General features: G+C 40.2%; 1 protein-coding gene across 6 annotated transcripts in view; it reads left to right on the top strand.

Annotated features, from left to right (window-relative positions):
* The window catches only part of LOC131690553 (alpha-catulin), a 504668-nt gene that overhangs the window by 77202 nt on the left and 414967 nt on the right, over positions 1–12499 (top strand). For 3 of the 6 annotated variants that reach the window (XM_058976422.1, XM_058976420.1, XM_058976421.1), the window contains exon 2: positions 8148–8497. The exons of the other annotated variants lie outside the window; for them this stretch is intronic. In XM_058976422.1, the coding sequence (XP_058832405.1) occupies positions 8252–8497 (246 nt within the window). In that variant the 5' untranslated portion in view covers positions 8148–8251. The remainder of the gene's footprint in view (positions 1–8147; positions 8498–12499) is intronic. 6 annotated transcript variants of the gene reach the window in all.

Raw genomic sequence — 12499 nt, 5'->3', positions numbered from 1 at the left:
CGATATTCAAAAAATCTTAAAAACTCTTATATGCCTGCATGCAGAAAGATGCCTCTTTTTTGATTTTGACCTTTGTTCTTCTAGTTATAAAAGTGTTGTCCAAGCATTAGGAGCAACACAGCGAAATTTTGCTCCAGTATTACTGAATCCGAACTACTACAAATCAGCTGACTCCAGCGTAATAGAAACCGGAAGGGAAAAGTGGCCGATATTTTCAAGCATACGAAGCTGTTGAAGTGCACACAGAATTATCTGATTTGGCAGGCTTTCTGTACCTGTGGTTAGAAAAGTGAAATTTTCATTGCAACCGAGACCTTCAACCAAGAAATTTACGGGAAAAAATGTCTGCTACCTTTGATGAAGCAATACGATCGTTCCGTGCTATTTGACCGGATTTTTAATCCTTTAACCCTTTCATGCCCAACTTTTTTCTAGTGTTTGTAGGGTTTCAAAACATTTTTTCCCTGAAAACGGTTGGGTCAAGAAACACGAAAAGCCTATTTTCATAAAGATAGGTGCGTCCATCGCAGTGCTAGAAGCTGGTCAATTTTTACCTTCTTATGCTCAATACAATTCTCCTAGAATAATTACAATAGTCCAATTACGTGGAAAAAGTTGCCAAGTTTTATCATTTTTCAATAATATTGCACCATAACGAAGATATATGAAAAAATCATTTTCCGTCGTCAACGTAAACTGTCCCTGGCAGCACTGATCCATCGGAATCCAGTCAGACTAATTGCAATAACTTCAGTTCTAAAGCTGATCCTTGTAACTATTAATACTCAAATTAAAAGCAATAATCACATTAATGAGCCTTACTTGTTTTTGTGAGCAATTCTTGCCTCAATCAAAAGTTTGTTTAAAAACGTTGTTATCCACAAACAACATGGGCATGAATGGGTTAATCCTGAGTACATGTCTTCAGGGTATGGACCAAACGAAATTGTCTTCAAACAATAAATGTCAAAGAATGATCTTTCGAGTGGTAATAAAAATTCCGTGATTTAAATCATTTCTTAATTTTTAGCTAGCTCAGAAGAATTACCCTGTACAATTATACAACTTTTACAAAAAAGCGTTATTTTGTTTGTACAAGCTCACAAATAAATTTTCTAAATACTGGTTAATACTAGTTAAATTGTACAGTTAGGGGAGTATTCAAATGTCTATTTAGAAGCAGTTCTGAACTATGGACGAATTCTGAGTTATCTCTGAGATAATGCAATATATAAAAATTATAGAATAAAAAGAAAAAAAAATTTCAGGGTAAAAAATTTCAAATTTGTGAATTTTCTGATATTTTTATTTCTATTTTTGAAGCATTCTCAAATGCATAGTTTAATGTAACACTAGTTTTATAAAGAGAGAAGATTGCTTTAAAAATTTAAATTTTAGAACGTATGGTAGGGATCTGAAATAAAGGGTGCACAGAATTAAATTGCATCACACGAAAAGGTTTGTCAAAATTCACTCATTCAACTGATCACACTTCAGAAAATAAAATTGAACTCATTATCAAACGTTTTACTAGTTCGTTTTACTCAATTTACTAAAAACTGTACTACGGTTGGTTCAATTTTATGTTTAAATATATGTTTTTCTTATTTCTGCTTCCGATTCGGCGCGCCAGAAGCCCAGTATTTCACAATTGGCCGCAATTCCAGTGCATTCAAGGGATTAGGATTTTTGGGCACGCAATTGCCCTTTTCAACGTTATATCAGAACAATATTTGAGTAATAGCATGAGGCTAAATCCGACCAGAAAAGTGTAGGACCAGTAGACGCTTATGGAGGCATTCTGCCCATTGACCGTTCCGGTTGTCACGAAAGGGGAGCTCTGCTTTCCACTTTCCAATTGCCTGCAAAATCACGTATTTTTAGCAAATTTAGACATCTGCTTTCTAAATTTCACAGAGACATCGAAACGAGCAGTGAAAAAAGGAGCCCAGGAAGCAGCCTAAAATCTGCTTTTACATAAGTATCGCCATCCGTGACGAAACGATGGGTTAGTCAGGTGAGGGAGGGTCGACAAATATGACAGGGAGGAGAAAATTATAAACTTTCAGTTTCAGACATCGGGAGATTAAGGTTCAAAGAACTTTCGGTGAGTGTATATGAAAATTGAACGCTTGATAGTATGTGTTAGAAAAAATGTGTTCAGAAAAGAAAATCAGTCAATTTTTTAGATCAGCACGATACAAATCATGCATAATAGCTGCTGGAAAAACTATCGGCTTAGTTGAATGGGGCTTTCGAAAAAGAGGCGGTGATTTTTCGTCACACCACCACACTGTCCCGGGGCACGCAACACAACTGCGTAGTGAAAAACCACAGCCTCTTTTTCAAAAGCACCATCCCGCCCGGTCAATTGTTTTTACACCAACTATTTTGCATGATTTGAATCCTGATAATCTAATAAATCGACTGATGTTCTTTTTTTAGAGTTTTGAAGAGGTTTTATATGGATAATCCGGTAACAAAGCTGAACACATTTTTTCCTACGCATACTACCAAGCGCTCAATTCTAAAACATGCTCAAAAAAGGTAACTTGAGCCTTAACACTATAGATTACAGACTCGGGTGGCCTTTATCAGGAAGAATCCTGTACTGGGACGCTGGGCGGTCCTCCTCAAGAAGGCAGAGGTTTCTCCAGACGATTTCGTAGTACGGCTCAGATAAGGATCGGCAACACTTCGAGTTGCGTGTGTGATGTTCGTGATGTAGGTCCCGTGTTTGTTGGCTCATTCGACAGAGATGTTTTGTGTCGCCTTGAAGTCGCATCAAATCTTCGTGGGTTTATGGTACAGATGGAAAAGAGCGTTTCTGAGAATGATAAGAGATAAGAAGGGGCAGTTAAATTTGTATATTGATGGTTTTTACGAAGGTGTATACGAGGGACATATAGAGGAGATCGCGGCTTGCCAGCACATCTCGAACCGGTATGTTGGTTGGTCTTCTTCAGACTCGCAGGGTATCCATTAGTCGAGACCTGGCGGAATTGACAACGGTGCACTCCCAGACAATGTGCTCGATGTCGTGATAGCCGTCGCCACAAACGCAGATACTACTGTCCACGAGCCCAATACGCTGGAGATGTGCAACTAGCGTGTAATGGTTTGCCATGAATCGAGACATCACTAGAATGAAGTCACGACCCACATCCATCCCCTTGAACCAAGGTTTTGTCGATACCTTGAGGACTATCGAATGTAGCCACCTTCCTAGCTCGCCATTGCTCCACGAGTTTTTCCAACTTTTGAGGGCTTCTCTGATGAGTAACACTGAAAAGTTCGATGAAGCAAATTATTCTTTCATAAACGTCACCTTCAAGGAGTCCGCCTTCTCATTGCCCGGAATGGAGCAATGAGAAGGTAATCTGGAAAGATTTGTCAGATAAAGCACTCAGTAGCTTCCGTATTTTCCCCAAAAAATGCGAGGAGTGCTTTCCACGTTTCATCGAGCGAATAGCGTCAATGGAACTCAGACTATCCGAAAGTAGTATATAAAGTAATGGTCTGCGGGTAGTGTGTCAATGACCCCAAGAGTATATTGAATAGCAGCTATTCTGCGGCGTAAACTGAAGCAGGGTCACTGAGTTTGTAGGAGGCGGTGAATTTTTGATTAATAATACCGAAGCCAGTGCACCGTTCGAGGTTTGATCCGTCAGTATAAAACATCTTAGAGCAGTCGACTTCTCGGAATTTATTATAAAAAATATTAGGAACCACTTGTGGGCGTATGTGGTCCGGAATTTCACAAATCTCGTCTTTCATGGATATGTCGAAGAAAACAGTAGATTCAGAAGTATTTTTGAAATGTACACGGTTGGGATTGTAAGAAGAAGGATTAATATTCTGCGCCAAGTAATCAAAGTACAGGGACATGAAACGGGTCTGAGAATTGAGCTCAATAAGCCTTTCGAAATTTTCAATCACCACCGGGTTCAAGATGTCGCATCGAATGAGCAATCGATATGAGAGTTCCCAAAATCGATTTTTCAGCAGGAGAACGCCCGACAGAACTTCGAGACTCATCGTATGGGACGACTGCATGCACCCTAAGGCGATACACAAACAACGATACTGAATTCTTGCGAGTTTGATGAAATGTATGTTCGCGGCGGATCGAAAGCAGAAGCATCCGTATTCCATTACCGACAGTATCGTTGTTTGATACAACCTAATTAGGGGTGGGCACCCCATCATGTTCCGGTTATTGTACGAAGAGTGTGTTGGCATTTCTGTTTCAGATACCGAATATGGCATCCCCAAGTACCTTTCGAGTCGAACCAGACCCCTAGATATTTTACTGTGAAGATCTGAGCGATAGTTTGACCCATTAATAGAAGCTGTAGTTGTGTTGGTTCACGCTTCCTGGAAAATACATCTAGATCAGTTTTCTCCGTGGAGAATTCGATACCCAGATTAATAGTCCAAGCAGACAAATTGTCCAAGGTCTTCTTTAATGGTCCTTGTAGCACGCCATCGTCTGCAAGCTGCCTTAACGTGCAGGAATTGTCAAGACATTCATCAATGTCGTTGACGTAGAAATTGTATAACAGGGGGCTTAGACATGAGCCCTGGGGAAGGCCCATGTAGCTAAATCGTGATGTCGATAAGTCAAAATGCGAAAAATGCATGTGCTTTTCCGACAACAAGTTTAGTAAAAAGTCTTTTAAAGTCGCTGAAAGACCAGTCTGGTGCTACTTCTCTGAAAGAATGTTGATAGAAATCAAAAGCCCCCTTAATATCTAGGAATACTGATGCTCTGCTGCTCTTTGCTAGCATAGGCCATTTGAATTTCGGTTGAGAGCAACGCAAGACATTCGTTCGTCCCTTTGCCTTTGCGAAAGCCAAATTGTGTATCTGACAGTAAGCCATTGCTTCAACCCAATTGTCGAGGCGGGATAGGATATTTTCCTCGAACAACTTCCGGATACAGGACAGCATTGCGATCGGTCGATACGAATTGTGGTCGGAGGCTGGTTTTCCTGGTTTTAGATGGCGATGAGCGATGAGTCTCCAATCGTGTGGGACAATGTTAGCCTCAAGAAACTCATTAAATAAGTCCAACAAGCATATCTTGGCAGAGTCTGGCAGATTCTTCAACAAGTTGAATTTGATTCTGTCTGGCTCTGGAGCATTATTGTAACATGGTAAGAGAGCGAGTGAGAGCTCCATTATCGAAAACAGTGTTTCGTTCGCGTTATCGTTATCGTGTGGGGACGTGGCGAGGTAGATCTTCTGTGCCGGTGCGGAATCCGGATAAACCTTCTTGGCAAAATCGAATATCCAACGGTTTGAATATTCCACGCTCTCGTTGGTACTGTTTCGGTTTCGCAACCATCGGGCCGTGCCCCAAAGAGTGCTTATCGATGTTTCTCTCGTTAGTCCGTCAACGAACCGGCGTAAGTACTGGCTTTCATCAAACTCATCATTCGTGTTTCTAACGTCGCGTATTGTCGAAAATCAAGCCAGCCAAAAAACTGTACTCTTCCTCCGGAGGAAGCTCTTCAGTAGATTCGATGTTGTCGGATATCGCGGCAGCATAGCTCTTCCAATCGATATTTCGTGTGAGGTCATACGAAATATTGATTGATTCCAATGATCTTGAGCTGATCGGTGATCGAGACTACGATCGGCAGATGGTCGCTACCGTGGGGATCAGGGATTCACGCGCAATCATTTCACCCGTGTTTAGAATTGACATATTGAAGTTGTCGCAAGTATTGTGAATTAAAGACGAACGATTATCATAAAGGAAACCCCATTCCGTACCGTGAGAGTTGAAGTCTCCTAAAACTAGTCGCGGTGCAGGCAGGGATTATATGACGTCATGTAGCCGGCGATGCCCAATCGCGGTGTTGGGGGGAATATATATGGAAGCTATGCAAAGATCTTTCCCAGCAAACAACGAAAGCTGAATAAGACTTCAATCAGAGAGAATAAGCTGAACAATAACTGTTTAAGGCATTATCCAGCTAAATTGTTTCTTGGGTTGCCTTTGGTTGTTACTTGACAAGCGACAATTTCAATGTCTTGTATCGAGGAAAGGTAACTTCTGTAGAAAGAATAGCACTTTTTGATTAGTACTCCTCCATAGGAGGTATCTCGATCCAAGCGAATAGTATTAAAATCGTGGAAGTTTGGGTTTCTATCGAAAGTTAACCAAGTTTCACATAAAGCGAATGCATCGCATCTCAAGCTATTTATTAAAAATTTGAAAGAATCTATTTTTGGGATGATACTTCTGCAATTCCACTGTAGAACCGTGATCAAATCCGTGACCTCGTTCGATGAGTTAGCCATCGAATGATACAATCGCTGAAAGGAGGGGCCATTTCGCAGTCAACTGCTTTAAAAATGTTTTTACTGTCGGTAGAAGAGCTAACAACAGACTTTTAATAGGATCAGTTATATTGAAAGTTTTTATTATCCAGTCCACAATGTCCGAGAGTTAGATAATTCTAGTGCCGCGATTATTCTCGAACTGAAACAAAGGAACACTTGAGGTTTTGATGTTCCGGGAAGTGCTTCTCTGAGTTTAATCCTCCGAGACCAGAAGCTACTTGCTTCGGTGTGGTTGCAACACTTTCAATAGACGTCACTTTCGGAGCCCCATCAAGGGATACCTTCAGACCTTTACAAGGAAATTCAAGGGTGGAAATGTTCCTCCTCTTTCTATAGCTTCTAGGCATCCTAGTAGATATACCCTCTTGTGGGTCATTAGCCTCGCCTTCGTTAGGAGGCAAGAGAGCATAGCGGTTCATTGAGGATGGTGGCGTGGCCTTCTTTAACATTCAAAGCCGACTAAAGTTCGTCCCATTAATTTTACGAACTTCCTTATCTATCGATTTCCGGCAACAGAATAAGCAGGTAATGGATTTTAAGCAATCCTACTTTAACTTTCACGATCAATCACGTCGTGCAATTACGGACACGGTCTTTTTTTATTTTCTATGTTCTGCACTCATCTCACAGCCATATTGATGGAACCATCGCTCAGAAGAGTAACTGGGTCTATTATCTGGTCGAAATTAAAAATTAATGAAATCTTTTCAATTACGCGTTTGGCTGTTATATGGAAATTTTGAATTATTTTCTAAAATATAAACAAAATAGGGTTGCAACTCATTGTGTACAACAATGATTATTAATCGTATGTTTCAAAATTAACCTATGGGGCTAAAGCGATAAACCCTAAAAATCGCGTTATTTTAGTTATTGTGTATAATTTTTAGTTATTTGAGACTTAGAAACTGTTTAATAAGGTGAACTAAAAATTTACGTGTATCACTCTTTTAGAAAGATTTATAATTTTTAGGAACTGTCCAACACTACAAATAATCACGTATTTCAACTCCCACAAACATGAAAACCTTAAATTTTAGGTCAAGATTTTAAAGCCCTACTTTACTGTTCAGCTTTTGTGAGCCTTTCTATTTTTCCACCAGAAGACAAATTTATCGCAATGCGAGCAAACAAGTGCCAGTGTTCTGTAGGAATTCCCGTACCGTCGTTCTTGCAACCGCTTCCTGGCTGCTTCTCAATGTGCCAGCTGGGATCTGCTTCCTGTAACAAATCATTTCCTTCAATATTTTCAACTTCAATAGCACAACCACTACAACACCGATTGGTGGGGGGAAAAATTCTCGCGACGAAAAAAGCAACCGAAAAAGTCTATTTGCAGTAAATATTGAATATTGTCGGCCCATTTTCCTGTTTCTCAATCGATTGCTATCCCGATCAAAAGGAAGTAGGAAAATTGAAATTTTAGGTTTCTTTGTAATAAGTCGTGTTATAAATCTAGTTTGGTTAATAAAGAAAGTAACTAAATAATATACCAAATATCAACGGAAAATAAGGATTTGGCATGTATTTACTATGATCTCTTGTTCGGGATGGGATGCTTTCCAGCGGGACTTTAGGTCAATAGGTCGGGTTGAGGCGTGACGAGGGTATATCGTACCATATATATATCCGCAATATTTTATGATGACATCCACATAGAGTGTTGGTACACGGTAACCGAGCCAAGGCAGCTGCAAGCAAGGTACAAACAGCTTCCGGACCTAGTTCGCCCGCTGATGGGGATTCTATCGTAACACAATGCCGCTGGTGGATCTCTCTGTATATTTCGATAGTGAAAGAGCTGTGACGTGGGATGTATATCGGAAAAATCGTATAAGCTGGAAGCAACTATTCCCAGACTAGGTGTGGGAGTGTCAAAAAGGGTAAAGTGGAAAAAATGAATGACACGGTTTACTTCAAAAGCAACTGTTCCGCTGCTGCTGCTACCGGTGGTGAAACGGGAGCGTCTGGTGGCGCAGAAACCGCCAGCGTTGCTGGCCAAACAACGAACGAACGGGTTGGTATCGGAAGCCGTAGAACGTCATCGTCAACAGCTGCTGCTGGAGGATTATCCCCCGGTGGCGGCTCTATCCGGCGGAGAAGCAACAGCAACAGCTCAGTCAACAGGAGAAGCCAATCAAAAGTGTGTATTGACTAAAGTGTATCCTTCCACGATTCTAGCACGAATGGCACAAAAAGAGGCAAAGTAGCACCACGTATAGCTGACTACTAATTCACTGTCATAAAGCTGATGCTGTCACCAACTAGGAAAAATCTTCCTATGTGTAAAGCGCGTTCTTTGCCGCGGTTTCAATGCATGACCTGCTGTGGGAAAAAAGTTTCCCTTTTGAACGAGCTTCTGAGGTCAGATGTGTGCACTTAGCGTAATCTGGTACAGCATTACACCGTGACACATTTTGGTTCATTCACTGGAGTTTCTTCTATCGCAAACATTCACACGTTATTTTTAGGTACCACGTTCGAGTATTTTCAGGGTGCACTTATTAATTAAGCAACACTTAGAGGCTTTTGCAATCAGAACGAAATTTCTAGCACACAACATTTGCAAGCAAGTATTTCATAGTCATTTTAATGCCGCATTGGCATAACATGTTTATACGAGCAAAACTTTTTTTGCTATGGAATCTCAAACATAACATACATCGAACTCCTCATATTTGTTTCAAATTTCATCACCTACATCATCAAATACCACGATTCGCAGTGGGCAATGGTAAAGCTTGCAGGCAATATAACTTCAAACTTTGGAAAAGTAACTTAATATGAATGTGAGACAATAAGCATATCCCGTTTACAGAAAACAATTAAGTAGATGATATTGCTTTTTATTGAACATTTCACCTAATATTCAAAATTAAAGGTTAAGAGATTAGGTTTCTTACCATTGGTCTAACTTTTATCCAAACCTTACACTACATTAAAAATTTAAATTACTTTCAGTAGCGTATATAGACGTAACTGATATACAATACCAAAAAAAAAAGAAATTTAACAGCATAAATGTACTCGTTGAATCACATTTCAAAAGTGTGACCATATCTGTCTCCTTTTCGTTTCTTCAGTCCTCGGAAACGTCTCAATGCATCCTTAGGGGTGAATTGGAAATACTTGTTCCCTTTTATTAGATAATCACCAGTTAATTGTTGTGTGTCCGACGCGGTACCCGGGTACCTTTTTAAGTTTCAATTAATTAAATTCCTATGTTTTATCCATAGCTGGAAATTGAAACTTTGTGACATCTTAGAACTTCACTAAGTCAAGCTTTTGGGTTAATAATATTGTTGATATAGTAAGGGTGGGAGTGAGGAGGGGCTCCTGAATTTTTTTACCACGTAACAGGCCGACGCACAGTGGCGGCTCTTCAAACAAAAGTCGGACAAAACCTCAAATATTTCCTAATTTGGCTGAAAATCACAATTTAAGCTAATTTTGAGGTGCTGAGCTCATTTTTGATGTCAAAAGTCGTAAAATATTAAATGCATTTTTCCATACAGTGTCATTGAACCTTTCTTATAACTATGATCCCGTTGTTATGGTAGATTTTCCGTTACTGTTCACCAATGTCAACAATCTCATAAAAAATAAAGAACACTACTTAAAAACCATTGTTGAACGTGTTGGTTTACTGTAGATTGTCTAACTATTTTACACAAAACACCATGCGTCTCCATATCAGCAACAAAGCTTCAAAATCTGCTTAAAACTTTTTGCGCACCTAGGCGCAGAACGAGACCATGATATTCGAAAAGTAGAGGTAATTTCACATAGAATGTATACTATGTGACCATTCCGAACTGATTCCGAAATTTGTACAGAATACATTAGTGAACAAAGTATTTTTGATCTGACCATCTTAAACATATTTAAACTAAAAAGTCATAGTTCCAAGCAAATTTACCAAATGAATTTTACCCACTAACCAAGTTCTTTCGTTTCTCTACACAATGAAACTAGTTGTGCTAAAATCGGACCAAAATCAAAAGAGCAACATGCATTTGAAGTGAACAGAGCAATGGTGGTTTCGGAAATGAAAATCATTAAAAAATCCGGACTTTGGTACGTTTAAACTCGTGTTAAAAATCGTGTCCTTATCCAATGATCATACAATTTTGAATATACATCATTCAATACATGAGAAATTGAGGAAAAATATAAAATATCAATATTTCAAAAATAAATTTTTGAGGTTTTGGCCAGCCTCCGGCCACTGTGCGACGTGGGTACCCGGGCACCAACAAAACTAAAATGCCCATAACTAAGGTAATATCCAACCGATTTCGATACTTTTGGCCGTTGTGGATTCAGGAACTCATCCACTTTGGGATTTGGTAAAAATGAATCGGGTTACTTCATTCAATTCCCAGGAATCCGGGTTTCCGGAAGCAGGTTCCTGTGCAGGGGTACTATTTCCGAACTTCAATGGAATACTAGCAATATGGGTATCAAAATTCTTGGAATTGCATCAGTAGGCTGTATCTCGTGGTTTTGGAACCATTTGGTGATTTGACCCCTGAACGGACATTCCGGAGCAGGTTCCCGTGGGGCCGTAAGTGGCCATTCCATTCCAATTCTATTTTTCAAATTGCCATAGCGTCCCGTAACAATAAAAAAATAGACTTCCGAGACAATTTGAAGAGTTTTGATAGTCATATTGCTAGGACATTATTAAAATTTACAAATCATATCCTAGTACTAGAACATTACTCCGGAAAATCCGGATTACCAAAAACCAGATCCATTATTACGGTTCTATTATACAGAATTAAAAAGTGGACGAGTTTCTGAATCCAAAACATCCAAAAGTGTCCAAATCGGTTAAAGGAAGCCATAGTTATGAACATTTCAATTTGTGGGTACCCAGGTACCCTCGTTGGCCTGTTAAAGGTGTTTTTTTTGTTGGACAAATAACTGTTAAACATGATGAAGTCTGCCAAATCTGCCAAAATCATCGACATAACACAAAGCAACACAACTTTAAACAAACTCGCGAAGCCTCCTATATCAAATTTCACCACGTAAATAGCGTATTTCTGACAAAGTTCAATAAATTAGCTGAAGCAGAAAGCATCATTAAGCAGAACAATCTGCAATATTTCATAGAAAATGATAATGCTGGAATCCCGTTCCACGTATTTATGGAAGATAACGCAATCGAAGTGCGACTACACGATCTGACACCGTGTACTGTCGATCAGACTTGCAATTATCACATCGAAACAGGGAAAGATGGAATTAATTGCGAAAGGTCCTTAGAATAACTTCTTTCCAGATATTTCCAACGCAAATTTACAGGCAAACTTAAGCACTGGAAACGAAAACTGGAACCGTAAACTTTAAAGGACGTGAAGCGCTCTTTGGTGAACCTCCGGGCAAGGACATTTGGGACACCTTTTGCATGGTAAAAATTTACTCGAATGCTGCTCATTTTACGGTGCTTTTCTGCCATTGATTTTTTGGGCCAATGTTTCGTCTCCTTTATTGTGCCGATGGCTAGCCGCAGGCTGTGTGCTTTTCGATGTTCCAGTTGTCTTTTTTGCCCGGTATTTGCTTCGGCTTTTGCGGTTTGCGCACCTTCGTCTACAGGAGGTTGACGATCCTCTTCTTGCAGCAAACGGCAGGGTGCTTTTGTGTATAGATCGTGAGACGAGCTGCCACCGGTGGATTTGTTACCGTTGCTGCAGGCTTGCTATGATCAGAAGTCCGTCGTGAGGTGTACCGTGTTGGGTCACCCACAGGAGCTTTTTTCGTCCATGATTGCTTAGAACTTTCACATTCGGCGAAGACCGCGGCACCCCTCAACTGACACATTCTAGCTTTTCCGAATACGTAGTTCATCTGGTTGTGATGGGAGGTTATCAGTTTCTCTAAATCCTCATCTATCGCCAACAGGAGCTCTACTCTTCTCTTCACGACCGTCCAGCGTTCTGTGCAGATAATGTCATTTATGCACCAGGCAAATGATATTCCCATCGAACCTGTCGATGCTATCGGGGAAATACCGGATGTACAGCGCATGTTTTGGAATCTGCGACGCTTCAACGGCTTCCAATGAAGCGCCTTCCCGGGGGTTGATTGCAGCTGTGGCATCCTGCAGTCACTTAGCTGAATTTTTCTCTGCACTAAC

Source organism: Topomyia yanbarensis, chromosome 3 (assembly GCF_030247195.1).
Source record: "Topomyia yanbarensis strain Yona2022 chromosome 3, ASM3024719v1, whole genome shotgun sequence".
Classification (NCBI taxonomy): domain Eukaryota; kingdom Metazoa; phylum Arthropoda; class Insecta; order Diptera; family Culicidae; genus Topomyia; species Topomyia yanbarensis.
This window is presented reverse-complemented; position numbering and strand designations above follow the sequence as displayed.